Genomic DNA, 20,297 nt, shown 5'->3' with positions numbered 1-20,297 from the left:
TGAAACAGGTGATTTACATCATTATAAGATACCATATAACATATGTTACCTGGTCCATGCCGCTGACTATTAAAAACAAAATGATTCCCTTTAAGCTCACCTGTGGGGTTGTTGTTGGCTGTTGTGGACGGGTCGTTCTCTCTGATGGCGCCGCCTGAGTGGCTGTCGTCATGGGAACCCTTGGCCTGAATGGAACCCTGGTCCTGACTGTGGTGGTGGTGGGTGCAGCTGTGGTGGGCTCAGGTGTGGTCTCTGCTGTAGTGGCCGTGTCTTCTTCTGTGGTGGTTTCCATGTTGAATCCTGGATAGACCGATGTGGGCTCAGGTGACAGATAGACATCGTCTTCTTCTTCTGTGGTGCTGAGGTCATCAGAAGAGGGCACTGCACTCTCTGAGGGGGTGAGGGCAGGGTTGGTGGTCACCACTGGGACAGCTGCGGGGGATCGTGGAGCAGCGGTGGTCTGAGCCGCGGCCGCTCTGATTCGCTCCAGCTCCCTCTGCCTCTCTCTTTCTTTCTCTCGCTCTCTCTCACGTTCCTTCTCTCTCTCCCTCTCTCTCTCCCTTTCTCTCTCTCTCTCCATCTCTCGGACCCGCTCCCGCTCTCTTTCCCTCTCTCTCTCACGCTCCATCTGTCTCTCCCTCTCCAGCTCCCTCTGCCTCTCCTCCTCTCTCTCTCTCTCCTTCTCTAACTCCCTCTCTCTCTCCTTCTCCAGCTCTCGCTCTCTTTCCCAGAACACGCCGCTCTCTCCGTCGGCCTCCGTGGGCAGTGGAGTGGCGGTCGGCTCCTCTGGGTCAGGGCTTGGCTCGGCCGCAGGTGAGGCAGAAGGAGCAGGGCTTGTGGCCTGTGTGGTTGAGAGGGGGAGGGGCTCTTCTGTGGTGAAGGACACACCTGCTGATGTCGGCCGTATGCTGATGTCAGGGACTGGAGAGGAAAGAAAATGGGATTAAAAATGACTTCATTACAACAAGCAGAAATAAAAAAAAAACACGAACACATCTCACTCAGTCAAGTCAATCCACACACACTCACTGTAAATCAGAGACAGTCTGAAATCAATCCCTCAGACACTCATTCACTGCTCCCTGTACAATAAACACTCAATAATTTACACTCCATGAGCAGTAAATTGAGATTTCAGTCACTGTCATTTGACATCACAGCTAGCAGGTGCAGTGTAGCATGACTACAGGACGGCACAGAGGGACTGGAAACAACACAAAAAGGAGCATGTAAACATGTTTCATCTCATTGTTGAGATTTTTCTACACACAATACCATGGAGGGATTTTATTCTGGTATAGTTAAAAGTGCTGCCGTGATTGTTTTATTGTTGTAAAAGTGCCTAGCATGAAGGATCATTTAATCATGACAGCATGACAGGATGACCTCGGCCTTTAAGTATACCCCTGTGGCCCTGGCAAGGTTGAGAGGCCCTGGAGACCAAAGGGCCGAGATTTTTATACAGGCTTTACCCTACAGGAGCTGAAGCCCCCAGGGGTCCCCGCATCCCAGTTTGAGAACCACTACAGATCATGCAAACGTTAAAGTGTCCGTTATTTCTGGAATAATTTACGAAAAGGTTTTTTCGTATAACAAACAAAAAGACAAATTCATCATTCCCTTAAGTATAAGTCATATTGAATTTGCAATATGAGTTCAAATAATCGCAATTAGAAATTTTTCAAAATTTTTCAGCCCTAGTTTAATCTTCCAAGTATTGTGTTTGTTATAATATAGAATGATTTCTTGCTTGTTGGTTGAGAAATATTTAAGATGAGGAACTAATAATCACATAGAAATAATCACATTTTAAATCGCAGTATCGGGAGGGATTGCAAGTACTGTATTATTTTCCAAAATTGTTCAGCCCTACTCAAGATAAAATATCAGTGGTGTAGTGCAGGATGTACGCAGGTATATGGAGTATACCTTTACTTTTTAGCCCCCATGGAGTATACCCACTTCTTAATAGAGAATATACCTACTTCTGCATGCTACCATTACATCTTGAATCAGCAATTGTGTCCCAAATTTCTGAAAATTTTCATCCACTTAAATTCATTGAACAAAGAATATTGAAGTTTAAAGAACTAAATGTGACTTAACAAAGGGACAAGACAAGCTTGTCATTTTAAACCCTCACTCTAAACTGACACACATGAATACATTGTATTCATTCCATTCCCTATGACAAGGCATACATTTTTTCATGATATTTTGAGAATGAAAAAAATAGTTTTGTTCACAGAGAAGTTAAATGAGTTAGGTATTGAGAGAACAATCAAATACGTACACTTTATCATGCAAACTGTCATCTGTTTTACCGTCCATACATCATGGAGTTTACTGCAGTTTTTTCCAGGCACACCTTTGTGACCTACTAAAAAAAGCTCTGCAACCCACTTTTGGGTCTCAACCCAAGAGTTGAGAGACACTGTTTTAGACTATCTGACTAAATGCAGTGACTTTGTGCTTAATTGGATGTGAAATTGTTCACCTAGCAACATAACAAACATCTGCATTATGGGAGCACAGGGGGAGGATCAATCGGACTTAAGTGGATCAATCCTGCACAATCATCGAAAGTCTTTAAGATGAATAAGGTGAAAATTTAATGTTTAAACTGTTAATGACAGCACATGTACACAAGGCCACAAATTCAAACTGAAGGTTCACATAGATGGGACCTATGACAAGGTGATAGTTTATGATAAACAAAGCAGCCACGATCCTCTCAAGTTACCAGTAGATCCATGCAGTCAGCACACTTTTAATATGAGAGAGCACTGATCTGCACTATCCGTGGTAAACTGAGAAACATTAAAACAGAGGATCAGATTAAGTTGTTGTCTCTTTTTACTCCTGTTTGTGCAACAAAAACAACAAAAGAAAGTTGCTCTGCTTCTGTTTGATTGTTTCTTTAATTACTATTGTTTTAATTGTTCGAGGCATACTCTGTCATTTAGGGTTAAGTATGAATGGTAGTACTAGGGTTGTAATGAATTTTTAAGTTTCATTTCATTTACTATTGTCTGAACTATTTGTACGTGAACTGCTTAATGCTTTGGACACCAGGAAGAGCAGCTGCAGCCATATGCCAATGCTAATGTGGATCCTTCTCAGCAATAAAGAGTATTTCTCTGTTTTGTGTTCGGCGCTGCCCCCTCTCTTTAGTCCGGTCAGTGGGGACCAGGAGCTGTCTTCTTTTGAGGGGGAGGGGATTATTTCTGGGGCATTTTGCCTTTATTTGACAGGACAGCTGAAGAGACACTGGAAATATGGGGGGAGAAAATGTGGGAAGACATGCACCAAACATGTGCTGAGACCGGGCATTGATCTTGTGACGTTGATGACGTCACAAGATCAGTGCCCGGGTGGGGGAAGTCTTTTAGTGTACACCTCTGTAGTACGAGACTGAAGGTCAGTGCACACTGAGTCTGTTACTTTTGGATGCATTAGACCCTTTATTTATTTATTTTTAATGCAATCGAGCCTTGCACACAGAGTCTGATGATTTTTCTCTTCATTACAAAAATTCACAGCATGAAGCAAAATGGCCTCCTACTGTGGAGAAGACAAGGTGGTTTTGTAACTCCTTTTCTCCTTAAGAAAGAAAAAAGAAAACTGGGTCCATCCACTCCTGATAAAGCCCTTCATTTGATGAAGCCTACATTTATCTCATGTAGGACGTGATACCCATGATCAGCTGACAGCCAGCTGATCCCAATTATCGTCTCCCAGCTCTCACAGTCAATCACAGCTCTTTCTCTTAACACAGCTGTTTATTTAAATATGAAGTACTTCTCACTAATCACTGCTTGCATTAATGCTGATGCACCACACTGCTGCTGCTGGCAAAGCTTCACCTCCTCCACCCCAGCCTCCTCCTTTATAGCATAAAGCTTGTTTCACCCTCATATTCAGATTCAGATGGATGAATTGCTTTTGAACTTATTTCATTGTATTCAATATGCATTGTTATAAATGTATCTATCAATATGAGGGTTTCTGGTCATGCACTCCCTGGAAAGTCAAAGCATGCTGCTAGACTAACCCAAGGAGAATCTTGAGAGCAGAGTCAAGTAAAACTGTACAACTTTGCAATAAAATGGTTGAATGAATGACGACAGAGTTCCTGATTGTATTCAGCTTATTTTCAGGAGCTCATGTGTGTTGATCTTTATCTCTTATATTTTTGTATTATGTTTGATAGTTGATATCCTTGCATTACATGGCCAAAGCACAGAGAAGCTCCAGTGTGAGGAAGAGAGAGAGAAATGAGCTGCAGCTGCTGTTCTGACTAGTCAATCACCCATTTAGACAGATGCAAAAAAAAACTAATGACAGACAAAATTTATCTAGTCAGTTTGAAAAATGATAAACACAATATAAGTTTGTATCTCTTTCTAAAAGAAAGATGAAAGAAAGGCCTGAGTAAGCAAAGGCCTTGAGGATAACGCAGGGAGAAGATTACCAATAACAACATAGAACAACAAAAAAAGAGAAAATCACACTTTTTAAAATTGTTTTCACATTTTCGTTTTAGATTTCATTTACTTGTAATTAAATCAAATGTCTAAAACAGCTACTCATCCAAAAACAAACATAGCTTAAGCATCAATGTGCAGTATAGGCAGTTTGTTAAATCTGCATCCTCTCAGTGTCCTTACATCCTTCCAATGAACGTAAGTGTCATTGAGCCTCCAACAAAGAGGACACCAGCAGATACTAAAGGGCCTTTCATATATTTCAGACAAGGACACTGGCTGGATTTACATGGTAAAGACTTCTTTTGAAAACCCCTTCTCTCTGTTTTGAACTTCTATCCACGCTGACACTTTTTGCCCATAAATTAAACTTGTTAAGAAATCTCTGGAGTGGGTGTATTTGAAAGCACCTATCTGAGTGTGGACAGCAAGCTTTTGAAAAACACTGCTGTAAGATGAAAGCAGGGAGCTCAAACAGGTGTAAAGCATAGAAAATGTACTGGCCTTTCACAATGCACAGGTAGAAAGGCTGGGACCAGGTCGACTTTAAGTACAGAGCTCAAGGTCTTACAGTCCAGTATCACTTTTCCATGCAAGCTTTGACACGTCTTTAGTAAAACAGACTTCAATGAAGGTAATAGTGGCTATTAGATGGACTAGGTGATACACTATATGGACAAAAGTATTCGACCACCTGACCATTACACCAACAAGGACAGTAATGACATTGTATTCAAAATACATGTACTTTAGTAGGGAGAGGCCTCTCTTTTGCCGCTATAAAAGCCTCTACTCTCCTTGGAAGGATTCCCACAAGATTTGGAGTGTTTGTGTGGGAATTTGTGCCCATTCATTCTGTAGAGCATTTATGAGATCAGGCACTGATGTTGGACCAGAGGGCCTGGCTCTCCAATCTAGTTCATCCCAAAGGTGATCAGTGGGGTTGATGTCAGGGCTCTGTGCGGGCCAGTCAAGTTCTTCCACACTGAACTCATCAAACCATGCCTTTATAGTCCTTGTTTTGTGCACTGTGGCACAGTCATGTTGGAATAGAAAAGGGCCTTCCCCAAACTGCTGCCACACCGTTGGAAGCATAGCATTGTCCAAAATGTCTTTTTATGCCGAAGAATTAAGATTGGCCTTCACTGGAGACAAGGGGTCTGGCCAAACCCCTGAAAAACAGCCCCATACCATTATCCCTCCTCCACCAAACACCACAGTTGACACAATGTAGTCAGGCAGGTAACGTTCATCCGTCATACTCCAAACCCAGACTCACCCATCTGACTGCTAAACAGAGAAGTGTGATTGGTCACTCCACAAAACACGTTTCCACTGCTCCACAGTCCAGGTCGATGGCGTGGATGAAATTTCACCAACTTTGTTATTGCAAAGTTGGCATCCATCACAGTATCATGCTTTAAGTCACTGATCTCTTTAAAATGTCCCATTTAGGATCACATATATTTGCAAGTAGAGACTGCATGGCTAGGTGCTTGATCTGTGGCAACAGGTCTGATTGAAACACCTGAATTCAATAACTGATATTTGTGGCCTTATACTTTTGTCCATACAGTCCATGTGCATTGAGCTTGATGTTAACACATTTTGGATATCACCATTGAAGGAGGGATATTTTGGGGCAAATGATCCATTTTACTTGAGTTTTCTCATGCTTTAGCCTTCCCAGCCCATTTAAACCAGCCATCCCTAGCAGAGGGTTAAGTCTTCAAGCCACAGGCAAGGTAACAACAACAGAATGTATCACTGATATCAGGTTTACTGTGTTTTCAGACATGACAAAGCTTTTCTGGATCTAAAGTAGACACGATAGGAAATGCTCTGAGCATTTCCTGCGACTGACCTTTACATGCAGAAGCAGCAGCACGGCCCTTTAAAGAGACAATCACTTAAAATGCCGATACAGCCAATCACACAGCTCGCTGTGTTTGTTTTGTCAAATGACTTTAGCTTCTAAACTGTTGATTTTATTGACGACTTGCTGCAGCAATCAGTGCTGCAATCAAACCCTTATTTTCTGCTCATTTAGCCTTGTGACAACAGAAACGGGAAGATATGCAAATAAGAGCAGCAACACTTCAGCTGCATTAAAACACGGATAAATTGGCTGTAATCTCCTTTTATCAGGTGTGTTTTTTCATTTGACAAAAATGACGTAAAAAGAGCTGATGTGGCTGCACATAAACAGCATTTTTTTAAGCTTACTGAAGAGAAGAGAAGAGAGGAGAGGAAGAAAAAGAGGAGCAGAGATGACTGTGCTTACTGATTCATCTTCTTCTTAAACCTCATAATAGCATTATTATAGCACCTTTCATTTTGTTATTGCAGTGACGCTCCGTGGCTTGAAAGAGAAGCAAATTGAATTTACAGGCACAAAGACATGAAGCCTGACAATAGAGCTGGAGAGGATATCGAAATGTGCAGTCGAACAATGCAGCTTCAGTTAAACTTATTAGACGCCCTAAAATGCTACATTCAGAGGTAAAATGCACATCCGTCTGCTCAGAATGAGCTCTCCCTTCTGAATCAGACGGCTCCGTATCACCCTATGAGATAAAGCAATTTGCCGGGCCGCTGTTTTCGACCACAGGGGGTGCCTCTGCTGCACTCTCCTGCTCTGAATCGTAATTTATTTGGAGTGAGTCTCTCCACTAGCGCAGCGTCTGACTGAGGGCAGCCCCCAATGAGTCATGCTTAATAAGAAGAGCCACATTCAAGCTTCAACAGCCAGATCAGAAAATCAGGCTGAATTACACCAATGTGATTTACGTTAAGTAGGTAATTCCTCCTCATGCAGACAGCCAGCTCGCCCTGTTGTAGGCAGAGAGGCTAGTAAATAGTTGCACAGGAATGCTGGTGTGCGTGTGACGGCCTAATCTGTATGCACTGTAATCTGATTACAGCAAATAAGATCTGGGTGAATAGAGCCCGGGTCGCTGCTTGTTTGCAAGGGTGTGTCCGTGTTTAAAGGTGTTTCAAATAAATCTGAATCAAAACCTGTCTGTCGAGCCAAGCGAGGTGCTTGTATTGTGCGTCTGCGCTGCCTTTGTGTGTAATCTGGCGAGCAGAGCGGCCATAACTCGAGGACATTGGAGGTGGGGGGGTTGGGGGTCTTCAGGGTCAGCAGATTGAAACCCAGCAGCTGTCGGGTTTGAAAGAAGCAGGGCGTGTGTGAAACCTCACACACACATTAGGAAACACACACTTACAGCCAGAGCCGGAGCCTGAGTAGAGATCCTCGTCGTCGTAGAATTCGTCTCTCGTCGAGCCTTCATCGTCGATCGACGGTGACCAAGTCTGTCCCTGAGAGAGACAGAGAGGGAGAGATGGATTAGAGAAGGGCAGAGCTGTTTGTCATTTCATTTATATGAGACACCACTTTGGCGGATTACACACACGCTCACACGCACGCCACTGTGTTTTAGAGGGTGCTGCATTATGTGTGGACAGGGTAACATCTGTCCGTCTGTGACTCTGTGGAGGAGCATAGTTAATGAGTTGATCTAAAGCTGGGATTTTGGCAGAGAAACATCAAAGCTTTAAAGGAGAGAGGGGTTTCATTCAGTCTCTGCTTACGTGTCCGTTACAAACACTGCTCAGCCTGTAAAGTAGCTGAGGATGGAGAGCCAGCTCCCTTTGAACTGCACAATTTATTCTATCATCAATTAATCTGTGAAGTGTTTCATCATTCATTAATTTATTCCTTGGCTAGAAAATACAGAACTTTATCCATTTAACTCCTCCAAAACCAAAGGTAGTATCTTTAAATGTGGAGTTTTGTTCAACAAATTTAATAAAATCCCAAAAAGGTCAATAATTTCAATCATAAACAGCTTAGAAAATACCACAGTCAAAGGTTGGACATAAAAAATTAGAGGTATAGAGTAGCCAATGGATAAATGGTTAACCAGCTAGTGTACCACTGATCACCAACTGGAGGCCTGGGGGCCACATCAGGCCCCCATAGCTTCCCATCTGGGTCCCAGAAGCTTGATTAAATTCAGAAAAAGTGCTGAGGAAAAAAAATATTGCTATATTTAGGGTGTATTTTCTTTCTTTCCTTTATGATCCCTACAGATATTAAAGCAACTCTAGAAATGAGTGAAATTGAACATTTTTCATAATTATTTATTAAGATGCATGACAAACTTACTCATAAGTTCAGTCTTGATTATACCAGCAGGTTTCTGTGTTAATTTAATAGTTTTTCACTGCCTGAGAATTAAAACAAAATATATTTTTCTTTCATGTGTTTTCCACCAATGAGGACTCAGCAGAGTCACATCAAACTACATGGAAGCCCTGGAAATATGTGGCTCAAATATCTCAATCGCCCCCTTGTGGCTTGCTGCAGTATAGGAATTTAACTGTGTGAATAGCAACTGAGTTCACTGCTAAAGGCTAAAATTTAGTTACATTTCAAAGACTAGAAAAGCACTCAGAGAGCGCAAACCTCCGCCATCAGCCCTATCTCCCAATAGTGAAGAATGCTTTAAAAACATGCCTGGATCCAGACGGTGATCCGGATCACTCCCAAAATGTAATTCGTGATTACTCCCTTCCCAATGGGGTGGAGACACAGTGAGGCAAAGCACTGGCTTCACTACGTGTTGAAGTCATGGCAGAGGTTAAATATTCCTCTATTCCTCCCAGCATTGTGAGTATTCTCGCAACAATTTGCTGTCTTTCTCTCTGTTATGCACCAACTCATCTCCTCAACCGGGCATGTGTCTTTCAAACTCTATAAACTCCAAAACTTTGAATAAGTTACTCATGTCTGCCATCTCCTGGTGTAAAGTGGTAACAGCGCAGACCTCTGCCATTGGCCCTATCTCCCAATAGTACAGAATCCTTTTAAAAATTCCTGGATCCAGATGGTGATCCGGATCACTCCCAAAATCTAATCAGTTCTTCATTATGCCATTTCTGCCATTTCCTGAAAATGTCATCAAAATCCGTCCACAACTTTTTGAGCTATGTTGCTAACAAATGAACAAACAAATGAACAAACTAACAAACCCACCTGATCACATAACCTCCTTGGCAGAGGTAAAAATACAATTATTTAGACAAAAATGTTCTTTCAATGCATCGGCCCTCACAGCGTCTGCTTAGACATAAGATGGCCCTTGTACAAATGTAGCGGAAGACCCCTGCAGTATATCATAGGCTGTAGTCGTAGGGCGGCAGTAGTTCAGAGGGGGTGACAGTAGCTCAGTCTGGAGGGACTTGGGCTGGGAATCGGAAAGTCACCGGGCACACCATATCTGGACTTTGGCCTGGTAGCTGAAGTGATGCCAGGTCACTTCCTGAGCACTGCCGAAGTGCCCTTAAGCAAGGCCCAGAATCCTCAACAGTTCATGGCAGCTCTTCAACGAGGGCAGCAAGGCCATCACTCTGCCATCTCTCCATTAGTGCATGTCATGGGGATCCTGTTTGTGCATGTGTGTTTGTATGTAATTCAGCCTATGTGTGTGTAGCATGTTTAACAATAGAGTGTAAACTGTGAATTTCCCTTCAGGGATTAATCAAGTATGACTTAACTATAAAAGATGGATGACACCCAAAAAGTGAAGACAACAAAAGCTGCAGAAATAGTGATAAACCCTGCCTCCTCAATGTTAACAGATGGAGCAAACTTTAAAAATCCAACTACACATTGGCTAATTTTCACTGAACACTGTTTCTTTTTTTTAAAGGCTGTCCTTATAAGTTATACAAGTCCAAGAGTTTATTTTTCTTGTATGTTTAGTTTACATTAGTTATCTGATGCTATAAAGAAGACCAAAACGCCATTATTGACCGCTCAGTTGACTGATGAGGCTCCTGCTGTGCTGGGCGCACTGGACTAACAGATGGATCTTTGCTCTTTTATCCAAAGTGTTCACTGTTAAGTGTGAGTCTGTTAAAACCACAGCAGGGACTTCTGCACAGCTCTGGCTCCAATTAACATTACCCTTACAACAAGGCAGTGACTTCCATGGGGGTATTTTGCTATTTAAGTGCACGAAAGAACCAACAAGTATCTTTTAACTTCATCCACATATATCATATAAATAGTAAACATACATTTACTTAGCACCTAAACATTAGATCATTTCCCATCACTGTACTACCCCAGATAGAGGAGTTAATGTGCTTTTAAACTTACATTGCTGAGTATCACATTACAACCAGTGGTGCACGTTAAACATTTTGACTTTAAAGAAAACCAGAACGCTGTGCCGTAACGTGCACCATGCTGCGGCATACAAGTATATGTGAGTGAGTTCTTTCCATTCCTGGTTCATTGTTTGACATATAAACCTGGCATTATAAGCAGGAGTTCTGGCATCACACAGACAGTGGTGCATTTAGGGGGACTGGCACAACCCAGGCTATGCTCTGGATGCCCTTGCATATCACCATTGGAAAGTCATCTGTTGAAAAAAAAAAAAAAAAAACAAAGTCCATGCCTTTAGGGCAGAAGAAGGAGTGGATGTTGGGAGTAAGCACAGCCTAGGGTACTGTCTGGGCAGGTAGTAGGGTTGCCATGAGCCCCTGGTCCTGTTGTGGATGTCCCAAGGGCCGAAAACTGCCTGCAGAATCTAGGCCTATCACCAGGGATGAAAAGGCCCAGACAAAAGTAATGCTGTTAAGCTTGACCTTGGCGGCAGAGTAACACACCTATGTGACAACATGTGTGTGTGCACTGTTGGTTTAACCGACCTACCTTTAAACATCCTGACACAATGTTATGATACACCTTTGACCCGCTGTGGCTCTCGGTAGTGCAGCCTATTAGTTACAAGGTAATGTGGCCTATGAACAAACACTAGACTTGACAGCCTGGTTCATACACAGGGAGTCTGAGGCCTAAGTCAGGACGGAGTGCATAATTAAGCCGTTACACCTCAAAGTCCTGGGCTGAATTTCTGTCCCAGAACGTCCCTGACCATGTCTACATCAGCACAACAAATTAGCAGCTGTGTCTTATGGTAACATCATAAACTCTGTGGATACTAGTTCATGAGACAAAACACAAACTTTGCTTTGATATACTGGCTGAAAAGATACAGTTTCACTTCTTTTTCTTTTTTATGAAATGAATCCTGAAATTAACAAAAATGTGGGAACCAAATTTCATGCAGTGAAATCTGTGTGATATCTACAGAGACATTCCAGTCTAAGCCCAAAAATCTTTCTCTCATCTTGCAGCCAGACTAGAAATTAGTAGATCACCTGAGGCATTAAGATCTCAGCCATCTGAGCTCCATGGATAGATGGACCATTTTTCATTACATTATTCATTTATCCACAAGTTGGAGCAGGTATGGCCTTCAGAGTTTCCAATAGCACACTTTAAAAGGCTTATTTTTAACATTAACTAAAGTAAATCTGAGAAAATCCTCTTATTGGAAGCTTTAATAAGTCAACATTTTGCTTCACTAATGACTTTGAATAATTACCTGTTTATGTTATTATTATTGGTAAATCCCTTCATTGTTATTTCAACCTTGTGTGGATTCATGCAGGATTAAAACATCGCTCTACGTCTGAGTTTGAGTAATCGGACTGTTACTGCCTCTGTTGGATCATTTCACAGCATCCTTTCTACTCATCACTCCACCTTAATCTGTTCCTGTTTCATCCATGCCTGTGAGGGGAAAGCGCCGGCTCGCCTGCTGACCTCTGTCAGGGTCAGGTAAGAGAGATTAGTGGCGGATCGTTCAGGGGTTCAAGCTCTGGAGCGAGTGACCTCAGCCTCCGATCGCTGTGAGGCTGAACCCTCCTCCTCGCTCTTCATTCATCTTTCTCTATTTCTGTTCACCTCAGCCACGCATCGCTGCAATGTTTAAACACACACTCCGGCACACATCCATCACTCAGGGTCACTAATACAGCTATCAGATGCACTAAAGAGACGCCGCCCGTGCTGCAGAGCGAGGATGGGTTTCAAACTATAGTCAGAAAACCATGCAGTGTGTCAAGACGACTTAACTGGAGAGAGCATCCATTAAAAGCACTGGCTGCAAAACAGATAAAAAATATCCAAATTACTGCAAAGTTTGGTCTTTCAAACACATCCTCAATTACAAATAAAATACATTTTTTCTCATTAGAGATATACTGCCTCTTCATTGATTATACCCAATAATGTTTGTGCTTCTTCTCCATTGGTGGAATATAATAAGAAGGTTTATCTTTTGTTTAGACTCTGCCACAATTTTACAGGGATCCCCCCTTTATTTTCCTTAATACTTTGCTCCATTCAATTCATCTGATAAGCCACAGTTTCGAGTTAGTTCACAGTTTAAGATTTAATGATGGAGCTGGATCCTTAAAGAAGATGGACTGTGCGCCCGCTGCAGCCAAAAGGAGGTGGAAACACCAACTTTATACCGAACAAGGACATCAGAGACACGGTTTTTATACTTTTCTCCAAAAAAAAGAATTCACCAGCATGGGAAACAAACCAAAGCTTGTCAAACAGATGAGGACTGAATTATTAGTAGTATTTCCTAAGATCTATTAGCTTTTCCAGACACCCTAGTTTTATTGTGCATGCTAACATTATTTTGCTTTGCACAAAGAAAATTATTTCACAAAAACCAAAAACTACCATACTCAATGATGATCCCCTTTAGATCTAACCTTTCAGTTGAGGCATAGCAAACCACTGTTGTTCAATGATGGTCTTTAACTTTGAAATGCTCAAAGCTTGAACAATCAAGGTCAACTGAGGGTTATCTTCAAGTTTACACAGTCTAAAAACTTCAACAAGGGTTTGAGCTGTCACTGGAGAAAGTATCATGGCAAAAACCAAAGAAATCAGTTTAGACTTGAGAAAAAGAATTGTTGATGTTCACAAAGCAGGAGAAGGATCTACAAAGTTATCACAGCATTTCCAAGAGACAACAACTGAAGTGAGAAGGATCATCAAGAAACTCAAAGAGAGCCACACAGTCCAGAACAAGCCTAGCAGAGGTAGCAGGACAAAGATTGTCTAAAGACCCCAGAACAACTGCCAAGACTCTGGTGAAGGACTTAGCCAAGTCAGGAACTATAGTCTCAAAGAAGACCATCACTAGAGCCCTGCACAGGAATGGACCAGGAAAAAGTCCACTTCTGCTGAAGAGACAACATCAAGCCAGACTGAAGTCTGCTAAGGACAACCTGGAGAAAGATTCTGATATAGGAAGCATGTCCTTTGGTCAGATGAGACCAAACTAGAGCTCTTTGGCCATCAAGACGTTGGTCACCCAAAGATCACCCCCCCCACAGTGAAACATGGCAGTAGGAGTATTATGCTGTGGGGATGATTCAGTGAGTCTGGAACTGGGAATCTGGTAGAGGTGGAAGGAATCATGAAGAAAGACATTTAACGTAAGTGATGTTTTAGAAAGAAAAAACCTCAGCAGCTAAACTGAGTCTGGGTCATCTCTTTGTCTTTAACACAACAACAACCCTAAAACATCCATGGCTCCTGGTGAAGAACTACCTCCAGGGGACCAAAGTGAACCTTATCGATCGGCCTGACCAAAACCCTGACTTGAATCCCATTGAAAATCTGTGGGGTGAACTGAAGACCAAAGTTTATGTTAGAAGACCATCAAATCTGGAGGAGCTCGAGAGATTGGCCAATGAAGAATGGACAGGGAGTCCTCAGGTGCAAAGTAAAATAATGTTAGCATCCAAATGAAACTAAGATGTTCCTTGCTCTGTTTAACAGCTTGCCATTGGGGCAAGCAAATTTTACTGTTTTTTAAAGATTATTTGGGGATTTTTGCCTTTATCTGGAGAGGACAGTAAAGTGAATAGTGTAGGAAATCAGGAGAAGCCACAGGTCAGACTTAACCTGCCCACTGAACTAGCTTCACAGGGGCACGACATAACCACTAGGCCGTCTGCACCCCACAAATGTTCCTTTCAATGTCTTTAAACTGGCTTACTCACATGTCTCCAGGCCCATGCAGGTCCCAGCATGGTTACTTCTTGTACATACATCATCACATCATTATACAACAGACATATGGCTTTGTTTACAGGAAGTGCAGTCATGGAGTCAGCACAACGGAGAATAACACAGACATGACTGCCACTTTAATCATGTTGTGGCATGTTTTTGAGTCATTTTGGTCAGACGCAGTGCTCCAACACTCCTGGATTTCTCTATCACGCAGGGCATCAATTCACTTAAATTATATGCTGCAGCCATGTTGCGTTCCTGTTCTTCTGCGTGTGCATGAGCAACCCTATCCAGCTGAAGTCTCCCTTTATCATCCATGCGAGAGCCATAGAAGTGTATCGTGCTTGTAAAGCACACACACTGGACACACAAACTGGACACTGGGCAGTGTTTGGTATGGATCACCAAGTGTGAGATACTCTCCAATTAAATGTGCTGTTTAAATCTAGACTTGTCAGGGATATGTGGCTCCAATAAGTCTAATTAGATATTTCTGACTGGAATAAGAAAATGAACGTGCTGAGATTGGAGTATTTGCAGTTTAATGCAGAACTGAGACAAGAGACAGAAACCTTTAAAAGTCCTTACAGTCAGCTGATCATTTGGATTAATCACTATATGCAGACTTTGTTACATATGTGATATTAGCTATAGCTATAATAGACTCTATAGCAGCAGTGTTTACTTTACTCAACCTTGCTCAAAAGGGACGACCCTTGAGGTTTAAACCTCTTCTCAGGAGACGCGTCTGAGATGTCACCTCTCCAACAGCAGACTGACAAAAAGCACGTCGCTCATGGATGACAGACAGTTACTAAATGGTAATATAAAATAAAAGAGAAGAAACAACAAAGACATAATATGAAAGCATCTTAGGAATAGTAATAGCACTCCTCAGTTTCACAGCTCTTTTTATCAGAGCTTTGAACTCTCAGAGGGAGACAGAGTCATTAAGCTGCAGTTTATTCTGAAGGTTATTTTATGGGCAGGGTGCTAAACGGCAAAAATCAACTCTGGTAGATTCTGAGCAAAAGCCTGAGTGCTCTGACTGGAGTATAAATCATAACAGCTGTAGGAGACTGATGGGAGATTATCAAGATATGAAAGGAATATATCCAAATGCTGCTGTCTGCTTCCACTTAATGAAGATGAGAAAAATCAGATCAGATTGTTTATTTATGAGAGAATGAGGTAGTTTATATACGGTTAGTCTTCCTGTCAATCACAGACTTCACATACACAATACACTAGTCGTGTTTCTCTTCGTCTGCTTTATCTTAAAACTAAGCTTGTCCTGTTTTAGTATTCTCACATCTGCTTTGTGCATTTTTAAATGGATATGCCTGCGTATAACCGTTTCACACATTCAGAGTGATATTGGTGCTGATGTTTGGAAGAGAGCACACAATAATGGAAGATAAAATTGATCAATACTTCTCCACAAATACATTTAAGGCAAAAACACATTTCTAAAAAACAGATCAATGAGTAACAACATCATAAAAATATAGAAAATTGTCATTACATTTGTACAAAAGGCTGTTTGTGCAGACATAATCCTCATCTGTGTACAGGTAGTGAACTAAAATCCTGAAAGGTGCACTCTCATTAATCTTTGTTTTATCGACAGTATGAAAGATGTTTAGCTTACAATGGGTGTAATTTGAGTTTTAAGTTTGGGGTACTCTTCTGCTAACAGTGTATATACACTACATGGTCAAAAGTATTTGGCCACACTTGTTAATTATTGAATTCAGGTGTTGCAATCAGACCCGTGTCCACAGATAAAACTATTACCTAGCCATGTGGTACTGGTACTGTGATGGATGCCACCTTTACAACAAGACAGTTGGTGAAATTTCATCTCTGCTGGATATTCCATGGTCAACTGTAAGTGATATAAAGTGGAAGAGTTCAGGAACAACAGCAACTCAGCTACAAAAGGAGACCACATTAAATCACAGAGCGGGGTCAACATGTCTGTAAGAGTCTCCAACTCTCTGCTGAGTCCTTGGCTGAAGAGTCCTGAACTTCCTCTGGCATTGATGTAAATACTAAATACTACCTGAATCACAACACACATATCAATACCTCATTTCAATACCCTGCCACCCAAAATGAAAGCCAAGAAAATAGTTATGGAATTTGTGTGACTTTTGAGTTATGTTAAACCAGTTTCCTTATCTTATCCAATACTTGACTGGCATCTTATAAAGATATTTTTGTGGATCTTTTATGATAGCCAGACAGTTTTTAGTCTTCCTCCGATTTTCAACACATTTTTTTCTCGAAAAAGTATTGATTCAGGCTAAGTTAGGGCATCAGCACCATATAAAAAGTATCAATTTAGCACCGATATCGGAAAAACCCAAATGATTCCATCCCTAGTCAATAGTAATGGAATTACCCTTCAGTGATTGCAGTGAGCACTGCCCCTTTAAGAAGGCCTCGCTGGTTGTACCAACAGGCAAAGTAGTCTGTACAGCATTATAGTTTTTCTGTGGTATTCAGAGAGTTTTAGTTCAAATGGGCCAAGAAACAACGTTAGCTCAAATGTACGCTCTATTTAATTTTTTTTGAAGCGTTTTGTTTTTCACTCATAAAGCCTTAGTGTGGCGCTATTTTGCAATGCATCATTCAAACGTGTCTTCTTCCTGATCAGCTGTCCTGACTGGGCATACGGGCTACAAAAGAAATTTTCAACAGAGTGTATGTTTGAGCCAGCATTATTTCTTGGCCAATTTTTGCTTAAAACGTGCTATATTATGCAGAGAAACTGTACCCCTCTGTTATGCTGTATAAACTAGCTTCCCTGTCAGGGCAGCCAATGAATTCTGAAATCACTGGAGGCTAGTGCCACTACTATTGCCAAGTACCGTATATGACCCAACCTCAAAAACACCAAAGTAGCCCTTTAAAAAGGCCAGCCTTGGCCTTGGTTTCTTAATTTGTTTTTAATCAAACACTCTTAAACAGAGGCTGCCATCCACTAGAATAAACAAGTACCTAAAAGATGAGACTGCTGTTTCTGAGTCGCCTCCTAAAATATGAAGGCCAATATTATCTGAGACCTTGGAGCTGTGGGAACAATAATACAGTTTTGTTGAGGAGGAAGTAAACATGGGAACATGCTCTGGTTTGCAGGGTGGTATTTCTATTTTTATTTACAGTTAGGAGCTGATTTCTCCTTCCATCACTGCCTTTTTAACCCAGATTCAGCTCAGTGAACACTAAGTAGTGAACTGTTATGATGCAGAGAACAAAGGGCTCCGTTTGGCTCCAGGTACTGGACCAGATTCAGCCGGCTGCTGAAAATGTGACCAAAAACAAACCTATCTTTTAAGCAATCTTAAGCCCATCCTGAGGCCTGGCAGAGCGCTGTCTTCACTAGCCTGTGTGATGCTAATTGTGACACACATAAAAACTTAAACACACACACACACACATAGAGGAAGAGAAGCTCCTCCCCGGCTCCAGACAGAGGAAACCCGATGCCTTTAAAAGCCAATAAAAGCATAATGGAATCTGGAAACCCGAGCATCTCCGTCCATCACGTCTCAGCGTGAGGTGCAGCTGAAACGCTAGATGTACCTCCTGAAAATCAAATTGACTCCGAGTCGTGGGGAGGATGGACACACAGAAGGATGGACAGAGCGAGCCGATGAGAGAGAGCGAGCGAGCGAGAGAGAGAGAGAGAGCTTCACGCTTTGTGTGGGTAAAAGGTTGAGAGCAGAGCTGGCCATGTTGAAGCCTGAAAGTGGCGAAGAGAAAAGACGTTTTGGTGCAAGCATGGTGGGAATGAGTGGATGTGTGCGCACTATTCCAAGGATCAGTTGCTATGGGCAACCTTAGCCCTTCACAGAAATTCCCGTCTCTCTGTGAGAAGCGACCGAACGCATACACAGACACACACTCTTAACACGTTTAAGAGCTCTAACTATGTGAGTGAAGGTGTTATGTAACGTCTAATAAACAACCTTAAAAACCAACATCAAAACAACACTCTCCCTCCGTCGGCCCCTCCCTATCCGTCTCAGCCAGTGTATCCCCGTCCTCGCCCCATTTTCCTTTCATCTCAAACTCTCTGAGTCTTATCTTTAGGCTAGCCCCATGAATTCCCCCTGAAAACACTCACACACTTAAATAAACACACACCCAGCCCCCAGAGCCCACCCGAGGGGGCCCCTTTAACAAGTCCCCTATATACACGGCAGCACCCTCCAGCAGAGGCTAGCTCCACTTTTGGAGCCTCAAACCTGGATGCGTAGTCCCTGCAATGTTTAATCTATGATATTATACGTGTGAATTCACAGCACGGTGGGCAGTGGTGCGTCACTGTATGTAATTACAGCCTGTCTGAATGGGTATAATGACAGGTTTTGTTTTGGTGCATGCGTACATGCAGACACAAAATGCCCCTTAGACGTATCCCAAGTTGTGTATGTGTTTTTATGTGATCCAGTAAGGCCAGCTCTGCATTTATGCCTCTGTTTTCAGCAGCTATAAACAGCCGTACTTTCCGTCTCCTAACCACAATGAGACGCAAGGAGCTCCCCCCTCACCGCACACATAACCCGGGGGCCAAAATCATCTGTACGTTGCCCTCAATTTCCCTCCACCGCTGTATTTTCTTCCCATTCGTTATAAAAGGAAACGGTAAGATGACAGCTTCTGAAAGCAATCCTGGTTTTTGGCAACGTATGAAGCGCTGCCATTGGAGTCATTTTAAAACAATCTGAGAGCGTGGAGTATATAATTATGTATACTTGTGTAGAAAGAGAAGGGGGGGGGGGATCAAATTTGAAGGAAACAGACTAACAATGTTGTTTCTCATGTCCTGACTAAGCAGGTGCATCCTCCTAGGCCAGCATTTGCAAGTAGAAATCTGATCCAAAGCTGACAACAGACTGTTACTGTACATTTCATCCTATAGCCAGGCCTGTCCACAGAACTTGCAGGGCCCCTGAAAAACCCAGGTAATGGGCCGTCCCCAGTTGTGATGATATATCAGTGTATGTGTGTTTGATCAGTAGCATTGGTGCTAGCATCCAGGCTAACAGTTATCTCATTTTGGAGTTATAAAATGTGTCAAGCTATTATTGGGATCTGATAGTGATATATCTTATTAGTGTTACCACTCCATCCATATTTGCTACTTCCTTTTCCAGTTTAAACCGATAATTACTGCTTTTCACCCATTTTTGACATTTATATTTTGCCACTGTTTTGCCATTTTTCACCCAGTTGTGCAACATCTTTCTGAAACTTTTGCTAATTTTAGCCTCTTTTGCCATCTTAGCATCTTTTTGTCCATTTTTGGCCTTTCACTGTCAATTTTTGCCACTTTTGTTTACACATTTATGCTATCTTTAACTGCTTCTTGCCCTTGTTTTGCCACTTTTTGCCAACTTCTGCAACATAGTTTTGCCTATTTAAAAGTACATTTCAGTATCTTTAGAGTTAAGTTGTATGAAGTACCTCGCTGTAAAGGTGGAATTAGCCTCTAAGGGTTTCAGTGGGCATTGCTCTTTTTGGAACGAATCGCTGGTTGCACTGACCAGGAAGCTGGGCTGTACAGTGTAACATATGGGTACAGTTTCTCCACTGAATTTAGGTATAAATGGGCCACAAAACAATGTTGGCTCAAATGTACACACAATCTTAAATTTTTGACACATTTTATATTATACCTAGAAAGCCTCTGTGTTTTGTCATTATTTTGCAATGCAAGATCACGTAACTGGTGGCAAAAGCCTGGGCTGCCAGAGAGTGCCAAAAACACAGAGGCTTTCTGGGTGAAAAATGAATATGCTTTAAAAGTTTTCAATAGTGTGTACATT

At 42.0% G+C, this 20,297-nt stretch overlaps 1 protein-coding gene across 1 annotated transcript in view; it reads right to left on the bottom strand.

The window, feature by feature from the left end:
• The window catches only part of sdc3 (syndecan 3), a 73,392-nt gene that overhangs the window by 10,076 nt on the left and 43,019 nt on the right, over positions 1-20,297 (bottom strand). The window contains exons 2-3 of the mRNA XM_041809171.1: positions 7,718-7,811; positions 101-921 (exon numbers count right to left, since the gene is read on the bottom strand). Of these exons, the coding sequence (XP_041665105.1) occupies positions 101-921; positions 7,718-7,811 (915 nt within the window). The remainder of the gene's footprint in view (positions 1-100; positions 922-7,717; positions 7,812-20,297) is intronic.

Source organism: Cheilinus undulatus, linkage group 16 (assembly GCF_018320785.1).
Source record: "Cheilinus undulatus linkage group 16, ASM1832078v1, whole genome shotgun sequence".
NCBI classification, from domain to species: domain Eukaryota; kingdom Metazoa; phylum Chordata; class Actinopteri; order Labriformes; family Labridae; genus Cheilinus; species Cheilinus undulatus.
The sequence above is the reverse complement of the archived record's forward strand: the minus strand, read 5'-3'. Positions and strand labels throughout refer to the sequence as shown.